A 25253-nucleotide genomic window follows, 5' to 3' on the forward strand; every position below is an offset into this window, starting at 1 on the left:
AAATAAAAAAAAAAAAAAAACCTTTATAGCATATTGCCTTTCGGCCCTGGAAAATGGAAGAATTGGTCAATCCTTGTTTCAGTAGTAGAGCCATTACTTTGTGTCAAATTGTGCACCCAATGCGCGTGCTTCCTTGATGATGACTTCATTGTCCGGACATTGTTCTAATCCATTAAGAGGTTTCTTGACTCTAATTCCACACCCTTTTCAGGCTTTGTTCCTTCCTAGCTTACTCAGTGTCCTCAATTCATTCACTACCTTAATCCTGTCGTTTTTGGGTCCTGCAGCAGATGCGATGAAAATTTTTCTCTCACTGTTTTTTTATATATAAATTCGTATTCTTTACACGTCAGAAGAAATATTAAAACGTCATTAAAAAAAGATACCCCGTCCTAAATATCGAACATGAAATGATATCTTATGGAAATTTTCTCTCTCAAAAGAGAGATTTGATGCCTCCCTATTGAATTGTATTTGAGCTAGATTTGTTCCTTGGATTCTAATAAAGCATGATTGAGGAACAAAGGATTAACCTCAGTCGCAAAACATAAAAGACAAAATATCACATCTTGAAAACCAAACAGGCAGGGGGGAAGGTTTTGTACAACCATCCCTTTTCCTTCAATTAATTTGCATACTGACGTTTTAACTTATTGCTCACAGCTATGCGAGTCTGGGTTCATGAACGCTGTTCATGTCTAGTATGATTCAACTTACTAATACTAAAATTGGTTGGTTTATGTAAAAATAAATGGAATTTAAAGCATTTTTATCGAGTCAAACATGAACCCAAATTTAAAATCTAAAATGAAGATTAATGTGAATTAACGTGTAAAGTTAAGAAAATAATCTGTCACACGTTTTTTAATTCGTGATTATAATAATCTTCAAAAGTCTTAATATTATTAAGATAAGATTTGTATTGGATTAGTACATTGAGTTAGGTCGGGCAATTTCAATCAAAGCTCCATAACGTGAATCAGAGGAACAAACAAACTTGTTGGCAAAAGCATGAAACAATACACGATGCATGCTATGTATGACTTTGTAAGGAAAACACACACAAAGGTTTTTTTTTAAGAAATAAAAACATGGCTTGCCGCCACATCAAGTTTTGCCTTTTGCTTTTGGAACAACACGTGGAAGCATAGGAGGATTATGATTAAGGGATGGCCATGGCCCCCTCTCTTAAATTTTAACATTAATTTTTTTTTAAAAATAGTCGGTGCCTAATCGTATCAAATATTAAATGAATACAGAAGGTTTCTGTGCTTGAATTAATCTCTCCCCTCTAATCCTTGTGTCTCCTGTCTTGTTCATCAATAGCCTTGATTAAATTCCTGAAAGATTAAGTTATCTGGAAGGTAGGGGTCAATTTTATGATCATGCTTGGGTGATTAAGTAGGTGGGTTTGTCCTCCCCAAGAAAGGACAGTCATGATAAACCAAGCCCTCAACATGCCTTAATAGTCAAAGATGAACTTCCCTGTGTGAGGCTTTGCTTGGGTTGCAAAATAAGGGAAGACCTTCGTTTTTGCTCTTGGCCTCTTCGGATTGGGGTTTCTCTCCAATTCTTACAAGCGTATAACAATTCCTTTGGAAAACGAATTCACTCACATAATTCTCTGGCACAAAAGCTTGGAAGGAATCACCCCATCAGTTACTTGCTAAAGAAGTATAAAATTTGGAATCTGAGGCAGCTGAGAGCTGACAAAATGGGGCTCTCTCTGTCTGTCTTTCAAAAGGGTGGTGGAGAGAGAGAGAGGAGAGTGGAGGGACAGCCTCGGCCAAGGAAGCAACAAAACCTGTAGCAAATCTCATTTGCAGAAAGAAAGAGGGATGAGCTGGTTTAGGGGCTTCGAATACACTGTCCTTATGCAAACTGTGCATCAATTTCATCCGCCACGCACACATGCCTTTGGTACGGGTTGAATCTGCAGGGCACTGCTCCATATTAAATATCAAAAGTAATATATTCTTACACTCCCAAGCTGGATCCTGAAACATATTTACCGCTGGAAAACTAACCTAAGATGGAAATCATTTGGGGGAAAATAAAGGTGAACAAAACGTGGGTGGTTGAAATCTTCTGTAAAATTTTCTGCAGGGTCCCCTCCTGCATCTAATCTTTTATATTATTATCCTCTCAGTTTCTTTTTCTCTGATACTCTTTTGTATTACACTAAATTTTTTTTTTTTTAATTTGGGCTGAGAGAGAGCAATCAGTTTTCATTATAACCATCATCATCACCCTCATGTTCTTGCCATTTATACATGGCATAGAAAGCTTCATAGCCTGTATTCACACCTAGTAAACCAACAAAGAAATGCTCTCAAGCTTAGCTAAACCCTAACCCCACAAAAAGGTCACCCCACACCCCCCGCCCCCCCCCCCCCCCCCATAACCACATCAGGCCTTCACCTTATTTTTATGTTTTAAAATTCTTTTAAGCCATGGAGCTAATCAACACTAAACCTTCCCGTACGCACAAGCTGAGCCCTCATCAGAGACACAACCCACAACGCCAAGAGCAAGTCTTTATTGCTCCTCAGGAACTGCACCAGCAACATCATCTCTACACACAACATCACCAGGAAATGGTGGTTTCCTACAAAGAGTGCCTCAAAAACCATGCAGCGAGCTTGGGTGGACATGCCCTGGATGGCTGTGGGGAGTTCATGCCTAGCCCTACTGCTACCCCAACTGACCCTGCCTCCCTCAAGTGTGCTGCCTGTGGCTGCCACCGCAACTTCCCCGCCGTGACCCTTATGATGGTCCTGCTTTCATCCAACCACCTGCCACCACGGACTAATCCTAGCTCAAGTCCAAGCCCAACCCATAGCCGGGGTCCGAGCCCCAGCCCAACCCATACCCCATCCTCACCAGTCCCATACTCTTACTACTCTTCTGCACCCCACATGCTGCTGGCCTTGAGCACAGGCTACTCAGGGCCGTTGGATGAGTACCACCATCACCTAAACCACCCAAATCCAACGATGGGAAGGATAGAGAACCACAGCAACAACAACCCAAGTGGGAGGAAGAGGTCGAGAACAAAGTTTAGCAAGGAACAGAAAGAAAAGATGCATGCTTTTGCTGAGAGGCTTGGTTGGAGGATGCCAAAGAGTGAGGAAAGATTGATAGAGGAGTTTTGCAATGAAGTTGGGGTTGATAGAGGAGTTCTCAAGGTTTGGATGCACAACAACAAGAACACTTTTAGCAAGAAAGAGATATTAGCAGTTGGTAATCTCAATATTGACAGCAACAACAACAGTGGCAGCAATGAAGGTAATGGAAATGGCAATGCTGGAGTTAGCTTTGATTCCAATAGCGACATCCACAACAATGATTGTAGTATTCAGCTTCATGTTTCTACTATTAATGGGTCTTCATCTGCATCTTAATTTGGAAACGATGCTGAAAACTTTGATAGAAAGCAGCAGGCTTTAGTGGGTATTTTTGTTGCTTTTTCTTTTTTTCTATTTTTTGGACGTTTTTAACCTTTGTTTATGGCCTTAGAGTTATTTTATCTTTTTTTTCTCTTTTTTCGCTGATTAGTAAATCTAATTAGTAGTTTGGAGGTGCAAGAGGAAGAGAACTGAGGATATGACTTGTGGGGATAACAATTAAAGGGAATTACTTTGTCATTGTTAATTCTATCTGCTAATTGATGTTTGGACATATAGCATAATTCTTTTGTCTTCTAGCTCAGACTTGATAGTTGCCTTTCTTTTCCCATTCTCTCTTGTTTGTAGTGCCTTCCTTGCTGAGTTCTCTTTGGTATTATCCACTTCCCTAACATCCTCTAATTCCTTTAATGTGTCCAAAAAACTGGGTTTTGCTCAAATTCTGGGCGTATGATCAGTTAGGAGATGTCCTTGTGCAAGTCACATTTTGTCTTTTATTCATTCATGAAGAATCCTTGACTTTTGCAGCAAAAATGTTCACCACATTTGTATTATTCAAAGATAATGGCTCTGCCTCTACTTTGGGTTTGGTACACCTTAGGCTGAATTAAACCCCAAATCTTTTTCCTTTGTTTATTCCCAACAAAAAATCATCAAACTTACCCTGTGACCCTACATGAAACAGTCTCTACCCCTTCTATATTTGTCATTTTTCCATTAGCTTGTTCAATATTCTGGCTTTCAACATGCCTATTTTTGTATGTCATCTCTTCTCATCTAATCTTCCAAGGCAAGCATGCAGGCTCTTGTTTTTTAATTAAAAAAGGTTAGGTGACAATAAAAATATTACTTTGAACATTGCCACCTTTCCCCTTTTTGTAAGTGCCTAATGATAAGCAGCAAAATCGAAGTTGCGCTAGTTTAGTTATAGCTTAATAATTTAATAATTGATCCACTTGTCTGATCCTTCCCTAAGTTTTGACGTGTTACATTTCTTTAACATTTCTTTTTTTCTTTTTCTTAATGGTCTTTGGCAGCCTTCAAAGCTCAAAGATGGTGGTTCAATTTTTAGCTCCTTTTTTTATATATACTTTGCTTCCCTTTCTGGCCGGCTTTGACCCCAACTTAGATTTTGATTCTGCTTTCTTTAATATATTTAAGTGAGTTTAAAGAAGCTTAAATATGGATTTAAAATCACAACTTTCCCTTAATAAAGAAAACAACATCTAGTATAAAATATTCTCTTTTTTTATAGTTAAACCTAAAGATATAATCATTTGGTTGTACATTTTAATCTAATATTCTTTAATATTATCAATAATCTAAATTATGCATGAAAGGGAATAGGAAAGAAAGCTAAGGTGGGAATTGGAGAAAACTTATAAATTCAGATTTGAAAGTTCAGTTGTAGGATCATCTGCTGCTTGCTCTGTCTCATCAGTACAAAATTTACATGTAGAACTAGGAGGAGTCAAATGCAAGCAGTGATCAGTTCTGTTTTCCAACCAAGCTAATCTCCTCTCCATGCTCAGTACTCCGACATGCATGATCCGCATGTCAACCTCGGCGACCCTGGCACAAGAACGAAGTAAGATGTAATAATCGGCATGAGCAACGTAAATCACGGCACCTTCATCCTTCTTCCTTGCGTAGTGAAGGTAACTGAGTCTCTTCAGCTTGACCCTTGGTGGGATATAAAGGAACCTGTTCTCCTCCATGTTTTTCTTCATCAGTCTTATTGCTCTATGTTTGGAGTTCTCTGCCAGAACTTTGTCGCTGGTTTCTGAACTTTCATGTTCCTCTGAAGTCTGGGAAGAATGCTCAACATCCTCCATGTGTTTCTGCGAGTATAAATCATCAAGGGAAGTCCTTCCGTCTTTGGAGGGACTACTATGACATTCGCTATCTCTGACCCTTTTGTCCACTTTGCAGCCAATGTCATCAGCGCTCCTATAATGTTCTCCCACGTCTTCTGCTGCCTCAGAACCCTGCAATCAACATAGGTAATAATAATTGGAATATACAAGAATTTGCTATTTGCTAACTTGAAACATACATTCACGAGAAGCTTATGGTACATTTATGAAAGACCACCCAAAGAGATGACCACCAAATTCTTCCAAATGTGACGGGAAGAATAGAAACAGATCAGAACCAGGTCAGAATGGCCCCCGATAAGCCTCAAGAAGGACAGCTAACACAACATGACAACCTTATAATTTGAGAGGCAGAAAAATGTAAAGGAAAAAATGAAAGGATATTAATAGAATATTTGAAATTTAGGACAAAACAAAAATCCAACAATATTCAGTCTTCTTCCAACTTGCAACATAACATATAGTAAATGCAAATAAAATTCAGCCAAAATGGAACAACAGAATTCCAAATTAAAGGCAAGGTCACAGACCATATTAACAAAAGAATTCTAAGTTACAGGCAAGGTCACGGACCATAGTAAGCATGAATCCATCTGCATTAACTTCAACAACTCCAATAAAAATTAAGCCAAAGTTTATGAGTTACCTTTTCTTTCTGATAAAAATCCCAAAACTTGTCAATTAAACCTTTCTCCTCGTGATAAAAGTCCAGGGGCAGCTCTGATCCAGCAAAGATCACGTCCTGACAGAATCGTAGATAGTTTGGCATGCTTTCAGAAAGATCTGTCACTGCATGGTAAAAGAAACAAGTCAAGTAAAGGACAAGGGAAAAAGGGAGGGAGGAGGGGGATGGCTCACAAAAAGGGAAATTCTAAAATGGTTAAGCTAGCTAAATTCATAATCCCAGGAGTCAGTGACAGTATCATACATTTAACATCACGGTCTGCATAATTAATCTCGTTGAATCTTGCTTCAAGGTTGCACAAAAGCTCCACGGCATCAAACTTGGATTCATGATCATGTAATGAGTTTCGAGCGGAACTAGTACCAATATCATTCACATGAGGAGAACCAGAACAATCCTCTGCATGGTCCCTCCCTTTAGGACTACTTTTGGGGTCCTTACTCACAGCTTCATTAGATTTGCTAGGGAGATTATAACAAGACAAACTCTTTTCCCACACCCCAAATCCATTTATGTTATATAGAATCCGTATTGCTACCACCAGTATTGACATCACATAGACACGAGTAGAAAGTCCACTATTATTAGTTGACAACCTTAATTCTGGAGGCAACGCCCACTCATGTATGCGGCATGCATGCGGTAGAATCTTCTCCACTGGAAGAGATAACTCCTTTAGATATCTGGAAGCAATTGCATAGAAATTCACTGGTGGTAAATTCAAGCCTATGCACTCAGCAATTTTAGCTGCCAGTGATTCCAACTTTTGAGCAGGAACAGCATGCTTAGGCCTAAACATACTCCTAAGACTTAAAGGAAATGGAGGCAGAGATCGTCCGATGCGTTTTTCAATTTCAACAAAAGCATCAAAATAGGTAAGCTCCCCTTCAACTGACCACTTAATGATGTCTGTTGCTAAAACTGCTTCCCTTGCAACATGACATCCTAGAAAAGAAACAGCTAAAGAACAAGATAGTGGAATCCTTCTTCTTAAGTCCTTAAACCATATAAATACTGCTCTCTGACCATGTCTGTTGTGAGGTTCCGCCTTGTAAGAAGCAGGTTGCTTAAAATCAACAGTTTCTCCTAGGAGGAGGGGAAAATTGCACATAGTAACAACGAAGTAACATTATTAATAGTGACTATCTAAAGGGGAGGAGAAAGAGAGAGAGAGAGAAGAAAACAACATAAAGAATTGCATGTAAAGAGTAAGGAATAAAACATTTATCACCTTCTCATCCAGTATGCTGAACCACCTTTGATAAGAATAATTTTCTTATTCATCATCAAAAATTGAATGATAAGAAAATTTTCAAATTGCCATGAAACTACAGCACCAACCAAATTTTGGAAAATGATTTTCACCAAACTGAGATATTTTTATTCATATATTCATATTTTCAGCTAAAGCTGAAATTAAACTTCTACTCTCTTTTCCAAATGACAAGAATGCCAAGATCAGCATATGACAAATCCTCCTTAACTATTACCAAGACCTACTAAACCATTAAGAGCAGCACTAATCTGTTGCATGCAATCAAATAGCTATAAAAAATAAACTACAAACAACAACAATCTTTTTCTTTTTCTTTGCAGGATCAGAATTACTAAAGAACTAATACTACCCTTAATACTCCAATATCACTACACATGGCCCACATAGTGCCTTATTGACATTGACAAGTTTTTCATCTACTCATAATTCTGCAACTAAAAGGTAAATAACAGAAAAGGTTTAAAAATAAATACAGCCAATACCTGATTTTTGAATCTCAGACTGTCGTATAGCCTCATCAGCCCAATCATCATCAAAAACTCTAGTGCTAGCCACAAACCTCAACCAAATAGTTCCAACTATCCCACAAATCAAAGGTTTCACATTAAACTTCTCCACTAGAGCCTCACATTGAGCCTGTATCATCATCTGCAACCCCATCACATACCTGTTCCGAACCTCCTTGTAATAATCTTCACAACTATATACATCCATAGAGTATGCCCCAAAATCACTTGTGCCTGTGGGCCCCACACCATCCAAACCAGCATCATCTCCCATTCCACCCTGCTTATCATCATGATCTCTGGGCTCTTGGGTCAAATGAGACCAAAACTGCTGAGATTGGGAGTTGAATTGTGAGATTGGTTGGGATGGGGTAACAGGTTGGCGAGCATGGCGTGTATGGCTGGCCAAGTAAAGGGCACCACCCTGGGAACCCCTTTCAACGAAATCCTCATCGGCAACACCTGTATCAATGACATCATCAGCCTGAGACCCGCACCTAAAGCAGTAATAGTAGCCATCCGATCCATCAGCCATTCCAACATTCCCGCACGTGTTGCACGTCCATTTGGAGCATTCCTGGTCCATCTATTGATTGGTTAGAATGAATTTTGACAAGTTGCAGGGGATTATTACAGCAAGCTTGTCTTCATTTCCAAACTTAGTGCTGCGCTGCTGTGAACACATACAAACTGCTGAACAAGCATCAAAACATAAAATGAGATAACAACCCATTCAAGTACCAGAGAAGAGAAAACCAATTTTTACCAAATTGTGACCTTTGCAAACATATTTAAGCTGCAATGCGGAAACTACTTACAAAAAAGACAGCTCTTTTCTAAGCCCAATAAATAACCAGCTCGGGAAAAAGAACATAATTCATAGTTCAAAGAAAATTAGCATTGGATAAACAAAGGAAAACTGCATGAATTACAAAAAGTAGGATAGAGTTGAGAACAGAGCAGGAACTACAAGGAAAATAAGCAAAATGAAGAGCGAAATACAAGCCCCAAAGCAATGAATTAAAGGGTTAAAAGATCGATAGAGAACTGACCCTAAGACAACTTGTTTAACCAATTGCAGAGAAACCGAGTGCCACTCAGTTGCTGGTCGGAGTTGGATTGTACGTCAGCCTCGATTCTTTTTGTGCTCCCTCTCTCTTTTCTCATATGTAATCTGTGTGTTTATTTACGATGCACTCTCTCTCTATCTCTCTCTCTCTCTTCCCTTTTCCTTCCATCTCTGCTCCTCTTCTACGCCGTCGGTATCGGCGTCCTCCGCCCTTCTTTCCTCTTTCTCCTCTCCTTTCCCCTGTCCCTCCCCTGTATCCGCCCGCACCTTTATCGCAAGTTCCTTGGGTCCAAAATAACCTCAGAAACTTAAAGAAGTCCAACCGGATCCGATTGGTCACGTGTTACCTCTAGCTAAGTCTGCTATTAATATTTATATTAATAAAACATGTCAGCCCAAAAAATGAAACTAAGGGCACCAAACTTAAAAGCCCAAAAAGATAAAAAAAAATTAATCCTAAAAAATTACGTAAAATATTTCAATCTTATATCAAGTAAATACGAAAATTTTAAAAAGTTTATACGTATGGATATTACATATCTCATTAGGTTAACTCATGTCAAGCATCTTCAGAGGAAAAGCAGGCAAGGTGGTTGACAGCATCAAGAATATTAAAAAAAAAATCATGTCAAATGTTTTAAAAAAAAATTTATATTATCATTTAGAGTTATCTAAAATTATAAAAGATAACATCAAATAAAATAAAAGAAAGAACACTAAGTGAGGATACTAGGGTTTAGAGTAACGTAAAATTATGAAAAATAATAAGACGAGAAAAATGAATACCGTAAGCAGAAGATTTCTGTGTGCTCGTATTTAGCTTTCAATTTCTTTGCCGTTAAGCTTAAAGAACAAAGAGCACAAACTTACCAAGAATTTCATTACAGGCTAACAATTTTACCCCATTGAACCAGTCCTTTCAAGAATATTGATTTCAATTAGGGCTTGGAAATGTCTAACTAGTGGCACAATGAATGGATAAACAATTTGCTGGTGCAAAAGCAAGTGGTCACTTTGATCCAATGGCAGCAAATTAGCATATATCGCTTTCCAATTTCCCCTGCAAATTGACACCCTCAGTCATCAAGAATTTTATTCACCCTCTGAAATTTTGTCATTGGAGGAGGAAAGAAGAAAAAATGTAGCAAAATGTCCCAATCAGAATCTGATTTGATTTTGCTTTATGTGCGGTCCAAAGATTAATCAACACAAATTAATTGTCACACGTAGCATAAATCCGTAACCTGAACAAAAAATGTCAATTAATATTTTTTATTTTTATGAAGAATTGACATAATTATCGTTTTTATCTACGTTAATGTCACGTGATCATGCCAACTTGATAAATCATATGTCACGTAAACATCGGGTATTAAATTTCATAGCCGTTAATTTTAAAATTCTCTTACTATTTAAGTTTTTTTCTTCTTCTTCTTGTTGGTTAAGAAAATGACAAACAACACCGGCCATAACCGTCCATTTAAAGCTGAAGAAATGAAGGCGGCATTGGACGGGGAATAATGACTAATATCGAATGATGTTGTTGACTAGAGCCAAACCCTTTTTTTTGTCTAATTAATCATGTTTAGTTTGTGAGACTTTTTCTCCATTGAAAGTGATGGAGATGAGAGTTTGCGGCCTAGCCAGCTATGTTAATGGAGCTTGTGGCCAAATTTTAAGCTTTCATTGGGAATTTTCTTAATTCAAAAAGGACCAGAATTTTATCATTATATATATATATATGTTGCTTAATGGTATTTATTAGAATTATACTTTTTTTTTTCAAAATTTTATGATAGGTTTATTATACTATCTCAATCATTATTCAACTAATATATGTTTAATTTTTAATTTCGAGTTTTTGGGGCCATTGAAATTTTGTTTTTACTTCTGATATTCTTAATTAAGACTTCTTGCTAAGTATTGTTTTTTCCTTAACACATTGATATTGCAAAGTTAAATGAAACAATTAAATCTTTAAATTTATAAAAAAAATACTTAAAATAGATTACTTTAGTATGTTATAATTGGCAAACAAGTTTGTTGGCATTGAAGGGTAAACAATATATTTATTGAATAAATACTCATAATTTTAAAAATATTTATTTTAACTTTGTTTTTGAATTTTTATTTTTATGTGTTTATAAGAAAATGTTCTGTGATTAAATAATAATATATAAATATTGTATATTGACAATACATCAAATATAAATCCGAAAGTGTATGCCGAACTTCCATTACCAAAAAGCCAATTGTTCCTCTGGCTAGCTGTTGCTATAACAACTCAACAGGAAGAACAAATCCTTCCTAATTTTGCAGGCTTATACAGCAAAGGAATGTGCTGATTCTTTGAGTGGTTGCCTAGTTGAAGTTCTCCCACTCTCTTCCTCAATGCCATTTGTCTTTAATTCACATGGTGGGAGTCGCCTTCCCAACAATAGTTTGTATTGATTTGGTTTAAATTTTTGTAGGTTTTGCCAAGGTATACTCTAATATTAAATTTTAATTAAAATATATTATTTATTTAATATAATAAATTTTTTTATTCATTTTAAGCCGTAAAATTTCTCTCCAAAGCAAACCCAAAGTCAAGCCAAAACCACAGGCTTGGTAAGTAACCCTACTCATGAATAAGTCCATTCCACGCATATATATATATATATATATACACATAAAAAATATATAATTAATTAATTCTCCTGGTCAATTATAGTAAGAGAATTCTAATTAAGAAAAAGCTAATAAGCAATGAATCTCTTAATCAAAAGCTTATGCACAAGTACTCCTTAGAGAGAATATTTAGGAATATAATCTAATTGATTAATCATAAAGTCATTGTTGTAAAGATTAATAGAATTTTTTTTTAACTTTTAAAATATTTATATATAGATGCACAAACACGACATGAAACAATAAATTATTTTATGAAAATAAATATATTAAAAGAATAAAGTAACATATTTTAGGTTACCTATATTAACATTTTGACAATAAATTTGTTCTTTGCAATGCAATCGCACATAACAATGACAGTTTTTATTTATTTATTTATTTTTAGATATTAATAAGGAAAAGCTTTAAAGCTTAAATTTTTTTAATAAACCTAGACAAAATAGGGAAAAATAAAAATAGGCAGAAAGGGCTATGCTACCAATTACAAAAGCATATCATTATTTTATTGTAATACAATGGGTAACAAGACAATAAAAAAAGTTAAACCCAACAACAATAATAATAATAATAATAATAGAGAAAATTTTATAACAAAATAAAGAAAAAGTTGATATATATTCATTTAATATTTGTGCTTACATAAGATGGTGCAAAGCACCATGTCCATAAAAGAATAATAAAAAAAAATATAAGCATCATTCATGCATTAAGGTCTATAAAAAATAATTATAAGGTTAAAGAAATTTCATAATTGTTGATTATTACAAATTTTCCTATTTTTAGAACATGCTTTATTGTTGATTTTTTTTTTGAAAAAAAAACGAAGAAGAAGTTTGATATAGAATGGAAAGAGATCCGAATTTTTGAATTTTATTATCGTCTCGTAAAAATTGTAAAATTATTAAATTTAATTTTAGAATTAAAAATATATATTTATTACTAAATTAAATTCTCGACTTATCGAAAGTCAGATTTGCACCCTTTTTCCTTTTTTTTTTTAAGACACAATGTTGGTTAGGTTGTTTATTTTAAAGGGCAAAAAAGTAAAATAATTTAAAGTAAAATAATTAAAAAATTGAAAAAGGTGTTTGGGATGTTTGGTTCCGATGTTTTAACTCAAAAAGAAACCAAACAAGAATCTGGAAAACTCCAAACCAAACACCAAGCAAGTCCCATGAAAAGACTTAATTAATTCCCATGGGAAATGCCTTTTCACACAGAAGAAAGAGTTTTCCCACTTTCTTCAGACATTAACGAGAATTTGACTCTTAGCTCGAAACGTGTCAGTCCACTCTTCGAATCTTCCAAAAACTGAAACAGGGAACCCTTTTTAATTGTTGAAACTTAGTTAAAATCTTCCTCGGAATCCAAGTTGCTCCTTTATGTTTTCCCTCCTTTCTTTAATTGTAGTAAATGTTTTTTCCAAAGGTGAGTACGTAGCTTTCCTTCTCTGAATCTCCTCCCCCATAAATCTCGCCTTTCGTCAATCAACGTGACTCCAAAGATTTCACCTTTTGCTAACTAGTGGACAGCCCCACTTTCTCCAATGAAGTATTACTCTTTGACGGGGAGAGAATTTAATTTTCTCGGTGACCCTTTTTTCTAGCTTTGCTTAGGATTGAGAAATGAGACAGGTTGATTGAATCGATGGGCACCAAGAGGTTTTTCAGGATTAAGAAAACCCATTTTGATTTTGTGTTGGGTTTTATGAATGGGTTTTTGTGTGGAATTATCGTTCCAGTTGTTGATTATTTGTGGGTTTTGCTCTCCAAGTTCACTGTCTATGTTTTTGGATCAATCATGGGATTTATCTTCAGGTATGGGACTCTGTTTTTATATCGGTTCTTGGTTTTCTTATGATTTATGATATTAGATTAAAGTTTAGGGTCTTTTGCAGGTTTCCAGGCGGTAATAGGTGCCTTGAGGAGAATGACTCTAGGGCTTGTTTGGATTCAAACTTTGATGGCTTGAAGAAAAGACAGAGTAGTGATTTTGTTGATCATGGATATTGTGGAGGAGAGGATTCCGCCCTGGTGGCAAGCACAAGCAAGTATGAGTTTTTGTACAGGAAAAGTATCAGTAGATTCGTTGAAGAACCGAAAACCGAGAACTATACCGTGCGCAAGTTCTACATGGGTGCAAATGACTATGCCGATTTCAATGGTGGAATTCCTGATTCAAGGGACTCCGCCGATGGTGATGTTGACGAAATCGAGTTCAAAGTGGAGGATGTAATTGACGAGGAAGTCGACAGGAAAACAGAGAGTTTTATCGAAGAGAAAGCAGAGGACTCTACCGAAAGTTTCATGATTGAAAAGCTTTTGGATGAAGAAGAAGAACCGCAGGTAGTAGAAACAAATGATGTTTTTGAAAATAAAACAGAGGAATCTGCTCTGAGGTTTAGCTTTGTCTTCGAGAAACAAATCAAACAAGAACAGTTAGTTGAAGCAGAGGTTACCGTCGAGGAGAAAACGGAAAGCTGTGCTGGAGAGAAAGCAGAGGCTATAGAAACGGAAGTTGCTGTTAAGGAGCAAGCACGGGACTCTGTTGAGAATTTCATTGTTGAAAAACTTTTGGAGAAACCAAAACAGGGGATTGAAATGGAAGATACTTCCGAAGAAAAATCAGAGGTAGCTGCTGAGAATCACTTTATTGAAAAGAATTCAGAGAAACGCAAACGTGAAATAGAAGACAAGGAACATGTTGAAGAGAAATTCGAGGACTTTTTGGAGAGTCCTGTAATTGACATGTACTTAGAGAAATGGAAACGCGAAAAGGACGAATCTAACGAGGATGGTGAAGCTTTTAGCCCAAGAAGCAAGGTTGACGTTGAGTCAATTACTCATGAAGTTTTGGCCAACATGGTGGACTCGAGACCTGAAAGTCTCCTGGTAACCGATGGCCACGAAACTCATGAACGAAATACAAGTATTACAGATCACGAGGCAGCAATTATAACAAGTCCAATCACTGATTCTGATGATGAATTTATAGAACTGGAACTCCGGTCTGAAAAACTGTGTGTAATGGGAGAAACAGAGTCTAGAGAACGTTTAACCATTGAGCATGAAGATGACCCAGAAGAGTCAATAATTTCCCCAGAAAAAGCCATGGAACCAACCATGCAGGAGGAGGAAGCCGACTTAAATTATGAGGATCAAGATGATTCAGAGCACGATGACCTGATAGAGCGGCTGAAAACGGAACTGAAAATCGCTAGAACTGGGGGACTTCCCACAATTTTGGAAGAATTCGAGTCTCCGAGGATGGTACCAGAACTGGGGCCACTGCAAATTGATGAAAAATATGATCACAAACATCATATCGCTGAAATTCAAAAGGTTTACAGGAGCTACTCTGACAGAATGAGGAAGCTGGACATTCTGAATTCCCAGACCATGCATGCCATCAGTAAGTCCCCACAAAAACCCTGCAATTTTCTTCTATTTTTTGGTTGAAATTTGATTTATCTGTCAGTTAAACAATCCTTCTATGGTAAATTCAGTCAACATTGTAGGACATTGATTAAAGAATTTCGGGCCCCATCTTGTCTCATTCAATCTTCTCAGCTTCTTTCTCTATGTAAAAACCAGAAGCTGCCATCTGGCTTTTAACCTGTCGAAGATTTTTTTTTCCCTCCCTTCCATAAAAGAGATCTTTTAGAAGAAATCAATTGCCTGGTGGGTCTCCATCATCTTTATTCCCATCACTATTTTACTAACAAATGTGCAGCCAATGACCTTTTCATTTCTCAAATCCATGATGCTGCTACCAGGTGGAAGTCCATGTCAGTATTCTTTAATGCCATCTGACCTACCTTTTCCCCTTCCCTGGATTTCTATGGGCACATTCAAATCGATGGAAGATTGGTATTACCCCACTTCCATGTCTCATATAGTCATATGAGAGTTATGGTCCAAAAGTATCCTAATGTCTATCACCTCATTCATGTCAATGGTAGATTGTGATTTCCACACTTCCATTTCTCTCTATGGTTCTAAAGTATCCTAACAAAGATGTATAAGATTCGAAATTTCTTGTTGAATGAACTGTATTGACTTTTTTTGGTGATTATCCATACATCTCTAGGTTTACTTCAACTAAAAGACCCAGTTCGATTAAGTAAAGTTGGAAAATCATCAGCTCCAGGAGTTAAGTCAGTTCTCTCACAGAACGTATGGCCATTCAAGCAACGGAAGCCTGAAGCTGACCCAGCAATGAAGTTGATTAGAGATTTGCAAAGGGACTTTGAGACAGTCTATGTTGGACAAGTCTGCCTTTCCTGGGAAATACTAAATTGGCAATATGGAAAAGTAGAAGAGTTGTTGGGATGTGACAGCCACGGAATTCGTCAGTATAACCAAGTTGCTGGGGAGTTCCAACTTTTTCAAGTGCTTATGCAAAGATTTTTGGAGAACGAACCCTTTCAAGGCAGACCAAGAGTTGAAAATTATGTCAAGAACAGACGTGCACTTCGGCATCTCCTTCAAGTTCCAATGGTTAAAGGTAAACAACTTGGACCACTGATCTATGTATTCCAAAACATGGTTTTAGTCCTTGAAAAAAATGGTTAATCCAAAGCACAATGTCCTTGCAGATGATGGTTCAAGACACAAGAATGGAGCTGGAGAGGAAGATGCAGTGTCAAGTGAAATGTTGACAGATATCATCGAGGAATCAATGCAGGTTTTCTGGGAATTCCTTCGTGCTGATAAAGATGAAGCAAATGCGACCTCCAAGACTCCCCAGCAAGCCCGGGTTGCTCCACATGACCCCACTGATTTTGAGCTATTGATGGATGTTAGAACAGATCTTCAAAAGGTAATTTTGCTTCCTTAAACCTCTTTGAACATACGCTCATTTTGCTTTTGCAACTCAAAGCTCTGAGATTAACCATGTTCTTGGTTTTTCCTTTCCATACAGAGGGAGAAAAGGCTGAAAGATATTCAAAGAAGTACAAACTGCATAATCAAGAAGTTGCAGAGGCAACACCATGGGAATCTGTTAGACCATGCACTTTTCATAGCCCAAGTTGAGCTGAAATTGGTCTCAAGAGTGCTGAACATGTTGAAAATAACCACAGATCAGTTAGTCTGGTGTCATGAGAAGTTAAACAGGATAAACTTTAGTAGCAGAAAGATAGAGTTAGAGCCCTCATTTACACTTTTCCCATGTTAAACATGGTGACCACCCCAGGCCACTGCCACTATACTTGATGTCAGTTGTGAATATATACAAGAACAGATAAAGCAATACAAAGATATTGGCATTTTGACACAAAAAGAAAAAAATTTCTCTTTTTCCAAGTTGATCTCCAGCATTTTTCTTTCCCAAGAATTCTTAGTCAATTAGTATCAGATCAACCCAATTTGAATGTTAAAACATATTGGGTTAACTCGCTTAAAACCGATTCGGTTAATTCATTTATATCAAAATATGTCACGTCAATATTTTTTATTCAAATTTAGTTAATTTGATATTAAATAATAAGTATAGAGCTCAATTGACATAAATAAAAGAATAAAGATGTAATTGAAAGTTTCATATTACACATAAAATTTTTTTTATAAAATTATATATTATGATTTAAATGAAATTATTAATTATGACATGTCATAAAAGGGTAAAAATGTAAAATAAAAAATTAAAAAAAATGGTCACACGCAATCTTTTGCCTTCAAACTTAAAGTTGGATGCATAAATTTTCAAATAAATAAATCTTTTTTAAATTATTGAAATAGTATTGGGCTGAGGTTTGGGCCGCAATGTAAAACCCAAACCCAAGCCTAATAAACGCCATTTTGACCCGAAAGTCATGATCTTATTTCAGCCGTCTGATCTAGGGCCAAAAAATACAAAGAGCATCCCTCGGTTCTCTTTTAAGACATAAACATAGGCCTTACGGGAGCGAATCGCCTCAAAAACCCTAGACGAAGCACAGACGAACAGAACAGAGCGACTCCAAAATGGTTCAGCGGCTCACCTACCGCACGCGCCACAGCTACGCCACCAAGTCCAACCAGCACCGCATCGTCAAAACTCCCGGTAACTTCCTCCCCCACCTCTTTGCCGAACGGAGATCCGTTTTTGAAAATTTTTTTTTGTTATCTGATGGGAACGGCGGTCTATGATTAATGGTGCACTCATGGATTCATGGTGGTGATTATGTTCTTTTTCTTGTTGGTGTAGGAGGGAAGCTTGTTTATCAGACCACAAAGAAGAGAGCTAGTGGGCCTAAATGTCCTGTTACTGGCAAGAGAATTCAAGGAGTATGTTACCCCCTCCTCCCTTTTTATTTTAAATATTTTGATTGAATTTATTGAATCTTAAATTTAGAAGAAATTTGCTTCCTGGTTATGATTTTAGGTAGTGGAGAAATGTAATTTTGTTGGAGATTTTGATTTGTTTTTTCTTAAAGCTTCTATGAAGTTTTTATCTTGACAACATTTTAGACATATGCTATGCTGATTATGATTTTAGGCTAATTTAATCTTTTTTTAATGCATTTGATTGATTTTGATCAGTGTTTCATGGCTTTTTAATTGAAGTACAATGTGGGTATATTGAGAAAAAAATTGGGTTTATTGAGTGGTTATTAGAAGCCTGGTTGTTATTTTAGTTTGAGTGTAGTTTTGAGGTTAAATGTGGGCTATATCTTGTAGATTCCTCACTTGAGGCCTGCTGAGTACAAGAGGTCTAGATTGCCAAGAAACCGCAGGACGGTGAACCGTGCTTACGGTGGAGTTTTGTCTGGAGGTGCTGTCAGGGAAAGGTTTGTACTTTAAGACTTAGACTTGTCGGTCCTTTCTTGTTTCTATTTGGTAGCATATGAGAAGACTTATTTTCATGATTGTTCATTATTCCAGGATCATTAGGGCCTTTTTGGTGGAAGAGCAAAAGATTGTGAAGAAGGTCCTGAAGATTCAGAAGGCCAAGGAAAAGCAATCATCCAAGAGCTAGAATTTCAGTAGAGTAAATTTGGCTATGGATTGATGGTAGCGAATCTGGGAATAGTATCTTGAGTGATCAAGATTGGGATTTTTATATTTTAGCTTGGCTGCTATGAAACTGTGTTCTATTTCTTTATCTTCGTCGACAAATCTACTTGTGTTAAAAATTTTGTTTTGTTCATTCACTTGTTAGCTGGTCACTGAAATTTCATGTTGGAACTGGATTTGGATGATCCATGTATTTGCAGATTAGTGGTTTTTGCTATTACCGTTAAACTAGTTATCTGATTGCCTCAATATGACATAATGCTGCACCTTTTTCTTATTCATTCTGTGATGTGCGTATATTTGACCACTTCGGAGGAAAGGCCATATGTAACTACATCTTGATAGCTTTTTTCAGTCAAATGTTGTATGAGGTCTGACTAATACATGGTTTACATCATAGGAGCTCTTGCAGAATGATCTGAGCTGAGCAGTTTCAACTTTTTCTGAATTACATTATGCTTTAGCCATCATCTTTTTCTATGAACTTGATGGTTGAGTTCGGAAAACAGACTAGTTAGACTTTTATTTCAGGTACAAACATTGAGTACATGATATTCATATTGGCAGGCCTATAAAATGGTAGTGATAGGCTGTTTATGTATCTGAATCTAAGCTTTAGGAGATTGGCAATACTTCTTTCTCATCAAGGCAACCAGTTTGTCATGAGGAGGTAGAACGTCTTTGATCAGAGGGTGTTCTTTCAGAGCAGTCACCCATGAGAAAAACGAAGGGTGTTTTGCTGGTTCAAAAATCACAGTAACCACTTCATGAAAGGCCTGGTAGTTGCATGCAACTGTCCCGACAATGACATCAAGAAATCCCAGGCTGTCACCGTTGAGGAACGGAGATTTGGCCGGAAAGTCCTTCTCGATACCTTCTTCAAACACCTTCAGCAATTCATGGTGGTCCTCGATGGCTTGGTCACGTTCTTCGCCTTGAGACAAGGCGATGCGCAAAATAGCCGGCATGATCTGGTAACCAAGAGCAATTTGGTAATCAAGAGCAATTTGATTAACATCCAAAGATGAAAATAATGCGCAATAATAACATGAAAGCAAAGAGTGATCAAGTACCTTCTGGTCATGATAATTGGCCCAAAAGCGAATTTTGGCTCTCTGGTAAGGATCCTCCGGTAAGAGTTTGGGAGCAACATTGCTCCAGTACTCATCGATGTATTCAAGTATTACAAGTGATTCAGCAATGGGTATACCATCGTGCAACAGCACAGGCACCTTCTTGTGGACAGGATTGGAGTGGCGGAGCAGCGAGCTCTTGTTTTCCAGGTCTTCCTCTATATATTCGTAGGGTATGCCCTTAAGCTTGAGGGCCAATTCAACTCTCTTGCAATAGCCGCTAGCCCATGTCCCAATCAGTACAACCTGGCTTTGTTTCCCTTCCATTCTCAGCATCTATATGTTGCTTTTACCTCTTCTATTGGTGTGATGCTTCTTGGGACGGTTTGAGGCATTTATATAATTGCAGCTATGTTAGAGAAGGATGAGTGAAGAAGGGGAGAAAGTACCAACTTTGAACAAGTCAAAGACTTGGGGAAGAAGTTCAAAGATGGTTTAAATTTTTAATTGGTCCTAAACAAAATGTTTTCTTGGCTGATAAGATAGCCGCAGGAACCTCTTTTTTTTATATATCCTGATTGACTAGTTTAGAGGTGGCAAATGTACAAGTTTAGCCCATGTTTTAGTCAAAATCCTTAAATGTCTTTGTATTAAAACATTTTCTATAACTTAGTCTTTTTATTCAAAACCATAACATTTTAGCTTTTTAATTTTAAAAATTACTTCAATTTAATACCTTTAATATTTTTCGTTTAAATTAACTGTTATAGTGCTAAGGTCAACATTGATGTGACATATAAAAGGAGTTTTGGTTCTAATATAGTAATGCCATGTCACACTTCAAGATTGGAGCATTGCTTCAATTTAATCTCTCTAAACATTTTTTGTCCAAATTGACTATTACGATTTTGACGTGGCATATAAAAGGGGTAAGGGTTTTGGTTGCTGATATGATAGTGGCACATCACACTTCAAGACGTGGCACTCTTAAAAATTGAAATATCCTTAATTTTAAAAATTATTTCAATTTAGTCTCTCTAACATTTTTCGTCTAAATTAATTGTTACAGTGTGGAAGTCAACATTGATGTGACGTATAGAAGGGGTTTTGGTTACTGATATGGCAGTGCCATGTCACATTTCAAGATCGGAGAATTGCTTCAATTAAGTCCCTCTAACATTTAATCCCTCTCACATTTTTCATCTAAATTAATTGTTATACTGCTGCGGTCAACATTGATGTGACATATAAAATGGGTTTTGATTGCTGATATGATAGTGTCATATCACACTTTAAGATCGAAAAATTGTTTCAATTTAATCCCTTTAATATTTTTTATCTAAATTGACCGTTACGGTGTTGATGTGGCATATAAAAAAGGTAAAGGTTTTGGTTGCTGATATGGTAGTGGCACGTCACACTTCAAGATGTGGCACTCTTAGATTTGAACCCAATAACTCTAGTAAATAACCTTATATTTTTAAGGTCACATCTAAACTCTTACATTTAATAATATTTTGCTTGAATTTCATTTTTTTTCTTTTTCTTTTTATAAAACTTCGTCATTTTGAAACCTTTTTATACTCTCAAAAACCATAACAATAAAAACCCTTTGAAACCTTTTTCTCAAAACAATGTAGTTTTATAGAAAGAAAGAAAAAAAAATAAGAAAGAGAAGAAAACTTCAAAACGACGTAGTTTTATGAAAAAAAAAATAAGAAAAGAAATTCAAGTAAAACATTATTAAATGTAAAAATTTAGGTGTGATGATAAAGATATTAATTTATTTACTAGATATTCTGATTCAAATATCAACAAGTGTATTCAATGAAGAATAAATTGCCACGTATCACACTCTAAGAGTGCTATGTGGCAACTTGAACCCATAAATGCCACGTTAGCGATATATGTCCAAAGTTGCCACGTCACACTTCAAGGTTGGGTTGCCACACCAGCAACCAAAACCCCTTTGTATGCCACGTCACAATATCGGTCAATTTGAACAAAAAAAATCCAAAACCCCTTTGTATGTCACGTCATAATAACGGTTAATTTGAACAAAAAAAAATATTAGAGAGATTAAATTGAAACAATTTTAAAATTAAAAGATTAAAATATTACAATTTTGAGTAAAGAGACTTAATTGAAAAAAATACCTTAATACAAGAACTTTTCAACTATTTTGACTCTCATTTTTTTATGACTTTAATAAAAAGAATTGAAAGTCTAATTTTCTAATTTATTAACAAGCCAATCAAATCGATTGATTATACGGTCTGTAAAATATTACATTGCATCGATTGATTATATAATATAAGTTGTTTAAGATGACTTATTATATAGTCTAAATAAAATTATAGAGTAAAGCATTCATACGAGACTGCAAAATTTTCTTATTGTGCTTTTAATTACTTGTATTATAAGTAGTAGTATTTCATTTGTTTATAGTCTAAATACAGCCATGTAAATTAGATGGTTGTGCATGGAGGTAGTGTAAATTTCTTCATGAGAAAACATTGCCAAAGGATGTCTCGTAGCCTGACAGACTTGTATATAAGAGTTCATTCCAAGCATCTGTTACTCCAGGGAAGACACCAACGGGAGCAATCGACGCCTTGAGTACCATAGATGGAAGGATGCCCATCTTTGCTTAGCTGTGGCAGGGCTGTTACATTAAGCAAATGAACTCATTTAGATATCCTGTTCTGAAACTTTCACCAGCACAGCTTCTGCTGGATGTGGACCTCCTGGATATTTATGCCCTGGGACTGCTCCCTCGTTTCCCTTTTACAATTCTTTGCATTCAGGTCTTCCCAATCTCTTGGACTAGTATTTGAAAGAACTTTGAGAAGATTCGGATAAAGAGAAGATGATGGCATTTTTGTTTTGTTTTGCTTAGAGCAAACATTAACAGGTTACTTGAAATGATATGGGGAAACATCCTGGAAGATAACCCTGGTTTTCTTGGTATAGACGGTGGAGTATACTCACATAGCTCAGCTGATCGTGTCATAGAATCATTATCCTCTTTCTAATAAGTTAATCTAATGGGATATAATGCTTACATTTACAAGTTTTTTACTTATTTTCTTTAAAACGCTTAATATGATATTTTCTTTCATTCAATTCAACGACAAATTATCACAGTTCTACTACCTTCTCTTAAAAAAGCTAACATGATGGAGAGCGTAGTACCCACTATAAATGCATGAAAAGTTTTCTCATAAACAACCGATCGATCCATGTCCTTATACCTGACGTTGGCTTCTTGAGTGTATAATATCCCATCTGGTGCAGTTGCCACCACCAAAAAGTTTTCCTAAGCATCAGAGTAGTGATATAAGAGATGTAATCAATCAATATAATAGTAGAAAATCAAATCGATCTTACGATTGCTTCTTTGCAGGTTGAAGCCCCTCATTCCAAGTGTTGAAGACCAACACATCGATCAGCATCCTACCAAACTACTCCTCCATTCCCGATTGATTCAGGTTTCAGGATTCTTTCGTTTTGGTCACCAACAATGTCAGCAAGAAAACCATGGCCGGCAAACGTCACCCAGACATTGTACGGCTAGAAGCAAAACAATGTGTTTTTGTACAATCAATTTTCATAAGCTGGGTGACGTTTTCCGGCAATGGTTGAATTTGTCATTCAAATCCTACTAATGGAATTGTAAGCTTCACATGGGAATTTAATTATCTAAATAATGAAACAACTAAGGTGAAAATGGTCTACTAAACATATATAAATACTTTATGTGACTATATTGTTTAAATATATATAGTGCATGCATATATTTTATGTGTTTTTAATTATTTACTTAGATGAAATACCTTAATTAACTGTAAAATTTCCTTTCTCAAAATAATGAAATGATTTGATGCCTAGACAAAGGATTCTACAAGTTAATGTTAAAAAACAGAAAAACTTGCTGCCTAGCTAATTTCTGATAAGGGGATATATTGTTTTTCACAGTATATCAATTACATCAAGTATAGCACTTGGTCGTGGTGGAAAAACTTGTTGACATCTCACTGGGACATGAAGAATCCCAAGGCATGCTTGGCTTCCAAGCATCTCCCATACTCATGGGCAAGCTGAAGGGGAATCCAATGGATCGGACAGGTTCCCACTGATCATCAACATGGGTCATCACGTTCAGGTTTTTTAATAGGGAACTTTCGTGATCTCCATTGTTGTTGATGTTGCCTTGCATCTCGTGGGGCAAAGTCCCTGGGAAGCAGCCATTGCAATGATCTTGTGATCCTCCACCAAAATGTACAGTACTATCTGAGGCTGCCTTACCGTAATCTCCAAGCATGGAAGATGACATGTTTAGCAACATGGAAGTAACGTCAGCGGCGGATTTGGCAGGGAATGATGAGGTTTCAAGAGGTGCAAAAATAAAGCTGGTTAGGTCTCCAGTGCTGGAGATGGCCGGAAGCTGAGGTGGCTTCCCAGCCATCTGGGTGACGGGCTTGTAAGAGAGGAAGTGTTCTAGGGGGGAAAATGCAGCAGCTGATGTTTGTAGTATGTCAGCGTCATGGTTAAACTGGGCCGCTGAGGAGCTGGTTTTTGTTGTCAGCAGTAAGTTCTCTGAAGAAAGTTGAGAACTGTTTGAACCTCTACTAGGCATATCAGACATTGATGATGTTTCAGGTATTGGAGAAACCCAGGATTGAGAAAGAGCTCTTTGAGCTGTGGAGTTGGTTTTCTTGAATATCCTGCATATCGCCCATGAGTCCTGCAAGTACAATGATCGACCAATCAGTAAGTTTACATTAAAAAAAGAAAAGGGTGTTTGAAAGAAGTGGTTTTCTGTTCAGATTCTTTACATTGGCGGGGAGGCTTTTGTCCAAGAATCTCTTTGGTGGTGCAGAGTCAGTGAGGGAAGGTAACCTAAACTCATGCATCATCCAATCAGTTTTGACCCCTTTGGCTGCTCTGCCTTTGTAGAAAACAAGAGATTTCTTCAAGCCAATGCACTTGGTGCCATCCGAGGAATAGATGGGGCGGTCAGTTCCTGTGGCTTTCCAAAACCCTGCTCCAGTTACTCGGTTTGGCCTCGCACTGTTTCTGTATTTTCTGTCCCTGGGACAGTAGAAATACCACTCTTTCTCTCCGGTGGTTGCCAGCTCTACATGAAAAGAAACAGCAACTGTCAGTTTCCATTCTTTATGTAAGACTTTCAGACACTGAGACAAGCATATATATATTAGGATTAACTTACTAGGAAGATCCCATGGATCATATTTATAGATGTCTAGTTGCTTAATCAGCTCTATCGAGAGAGGGCGCTGCTGAATCTTTCTTTTCAGATAAAACCCAACAAGTTCTTCATCAGTTGGATGAAACCTGAACCCTGGAAGCATGACTTCTTCCATTTTTTCAGTATCATTTCTCTCATCCATTCTTTTCTCTGCTTCCCTACCTAGCTAGGATATACAGACACCGTAAGAAAACAAAACAAATATAAGGTAGAGATCCCAAGGTCTCCTTTTCTCTATTTTCTTTCCTCAAACTGAAAGTTGAATCCAAAAGCAAATAGATGGAAAGTTTCTGATCAGGAACTATATGTTAAACCCTAGAGGAAAACTGGAAGAGCAAGAAACTTTCCTGACAGAAGAACAGCTTGACAATGAAGCAAACTTAAAAAAAAAAGGATACGAACTATCGAAGACACCAA

The 25253-nt window shown here is 36.7% G+C and overlaps 6 protein-coding genes across 9 annotated transcripts; 3 read left to right on the top strand and 3 right to left on the bottom strand.

The window, feature by feature from the left end:
- The first annotated feature begins 2403 nt into the window (after positions 1–2403).
- LOC110428225 (zinc-finger homeodomain protein 11-like) lies at positions 2404–3691 on the top strand. Its single transcript, XM_021443984.2, is given in 3 exon segments — positions 2404–2751; positions 2754–2797; positions 2799–3691. Coding segments are annotated over 3 exon segments (948 nt in total). The 5' UTR covers positions 2404–2453; the 3' UTR covers positions 3405–3691.
- Positions 3692–4674: 983 nt separating this feature from the next.
- MEE12 (maternal effect embryo arrest 12) lies at positions 4675–9147 on the bottom strand. 4 transcript variants are annotated; one of them, XM_021443983.2, is made up of 5 exons: positions 8804–9147; positions 7728–8337; positions 6213–7055; positions 5931–6073; positions 4675–5395 (listed from the first exon to the last, which is right to left on the bottom strand). In XM_021443983.2, exons 2-5 carry the CDS (start codon positions 8335–8337, stop codon positions 4787–4789), a joined length of 2205 nt encoding a protein of 734 aa, XP_021299658.1. In that variant the 5' UTR covers positions 8804–9147; the 3' UTR covers positions 4675–4786. The 4 variants fall into 4 exon arrangements, with proteins under 4 accessions (XP_021299658.1, XP_089641742.1, XP_021299656.1 ...); XM_089785616.1 differs by having other exon boundaries at positions 4676–5395; positions 7728–8328; XM_021443981.2 differs by having other exon boundaries at positions 4676–5395; positions 7728–8441.
- A 3541-nt stretch (positions 9148–12688) lies between these two features.
- Positions 12689–16788, top strand: LOC110428385 (uncharacterized). Its single transcript, XM_021444215.1, has 5 exons — positions 12689–13310; positions 13391–14904; positions 15583–15999; positions 16091–16314; positions 16417–16788. Exons 1-5 carry the CDS (start codon positions 13141–13143, stop codon positions 16669–16671), a joined length of 2580 nt encoding a protein of 859 aa, XP_021299890.1. The 5' UTR covers positions 12689–13140; the 3' UTR covers positions 16672–16788.
- A 590-nt stretch (positions 16789–17378) lies between these two features.
- Positions 17379–18719, top strand: LOC110428207 (large ribosomal subunit protein eL34-like). Its single transcript, XM_021443956.2, has 4 exons — positions 17379–17538; positions 17683–17762; positions 18156–18265; positions 18360–18719. Exons 1-4 carry the CDS (start codon positions 17460–17462, stop codon positions 18451–18453), a joined length of 363 nt encoding a protein of 120 aa, XP_021299631.1. The 5' UTR covers positions 17379–17459; the 3' UTR covers positions 18454–18719.
- Positions 18720–18857: 138 nt separating this feature from the next.
- On the bottom strand, positions 18858–19946 carry LOC110428206 (glutathione S-transferase U10-like). Its single transcript, XM_021443955.2, has 2 exons — positions 19565–19946; positions 18858–19462 (listed from the first exon to the last, which is right to left on the bottom strand). Exons 1-2 carry the CDS (start codon positions 19898–19900, stop codon positions 19100–19102), a joined length of 699 nt encoding a protein of 232 aa, XP_021299630.1. The 5' UTR covers positions 19901–19946; the 3' UTR covers positions 18858–19099.
- A 3609-nt stretch (positions 19947–23555) lies between these two features.
- Positions 23556–24978, bottom strand: LOC110428359 (protein FEZ). The gene is made up of 3 exons (XM_021444179.1): positions 24798–24978; positions 24403–24704; positions 23556–24311 (listed from the first exon to the last, which is right to left on the bottom strand). The coding sequence occupies exons 1-3, from the start codon at positions 24976–24978 to the stop codon at positions 23556–23558; spliced, it is 1239 nt and encodes a 412-aa protein (XP_021299854.1).
- Between the last annotated feature and the right edge of the window lie 275 nt (positions 24979–25253).

Source organism: Theobroma umbraticum, unplaced genomic scaffold (genome assembly GCF_002168275.2).
Source record: "Theobroma umbraticum cultivar Fairchild unplaced genomic scaffold, ASM216827v3 scaffold_31.0, whole genome shotgun sequence".
Classification (NCBI taxonomy): Eukaryota; Viridiplantae; Streptophyta; class Magnoliopsida; order Malvales; family Malvaceae; genus Theobroma; species Theobroma umbraticum.

What these genes read in the sequence shown, in the direction of transcription:
- MEE12 (XM_021443983.2), bottom strand. Translation starts at nt 8,337, where the DNA reads ATGGACCAGGAATGCTCCAAATGGACGTGCAACACGTGCGGGAATGTT. An exon ending in GTCTGAGATTCAAAAATCAG is followed by an intron (nt 7,056 to 7,727) that starts GTATTGGCTGTA and finishes CCCTCCTCCTAG; the next exon opens with GAGAAACTGTTGATTTTAAG. An exon ending in TGCAGACCGTGATGTTAAAT is followed by an intron (nt 6,074 to 6,212) that starts GTATGATACTGT and finishes TTTACCATGCAG; the next exon opens with TGACAGATCTTTCTGAAAGC.
- LOC110428385 (XM_021444215.1), top strand. Translation starts at nt 13,141, where the DNA reads ATGGGCACCAAGAGGTTTTTCAGGATTAAGAAAACCCATTTTGATTTT. An exon ending in CCAGACCATGCATGCCATCA is followed by an intron (nt 14,905 to 15,582) that starts GTAAGTCCCCAC and finishes ATACATCTCTAG; the next exon opens with GTTTACTTCAACTAAAAGAC. An exon ending in TCAAGTTCCAATGGTTAAAG is followed by an intron (nt 16,000 to 16,090) that starts GTAAACAACTTG and finishes ATGTCCTTGCAG; the next exon opens with ATGATGGTTCAAGACACAAG.
- LOC110428207 (XM_021443956.2), top strand. Translation starts at nt 17,460, where the DNA reads ATGGTTCAGCGGCTCACCTACCGCACGCGCCACAGCTACGCCACCAAG. An exon ending in CTGGCAAGAGAATTCAAGGA is followed by an intron (nt 17,763 to 18,155) that starts GTATGTTACCCC and finishes TATATCTTGTAG; the next exon opens with ATTCCTCACTTGAGGCCTGC. An exon ending in GGAGGTGCTGTCAGGGAAAG is followed by an intron (nt 18,266 to 18,359) that starts GTTTGTACTTTA and finishes TCATTATTCCAG; the next exon opens with GATCATTAGGGCCTTTTTGG.
- LOC110428206 (XM_021443955.2), bottom strand. Translation starts at nt 19,900, where the DNA reads ATGCTGAGAATGGAAGGGAAACAAAGCCAGGTTGTACTGATTGGGACA. An exon ending in CCAATTATCATGACCAGAAG is followed by an intron (nt 19,463 to 19,564) that starts GTACTTGATCAC and finishes CTTGGTTACCAG; the next exon opens with ATCATGCCGGCTATTTTGCG.
- LOC110428359 (XM_021444179.1), bottom strand. Translation starts at nt 24,978, where the DNA reads ATGGATGAGAGAAATGATACTGAAAAAATGGAAGAAGTCATGCTTCCA. An exon ending in TGATCCATGGGATCTTCCTA is followed by an intron (nt 24,705 to 24,797) that starts GTAAGTTAATCC and finishes CTTTTCATGTAG; the next exon opens with AGCTGGCAACCACCGGAGAG. An exon ending in ACAAAAGCCTCCCCGCCAAT is followed by an intron (nt 24,312 to 24,402) that starts GTAAAGAATCTG and finishes TTGTACTTGCAG; the next exon opens with GACTCATGGGCGATATGCAG.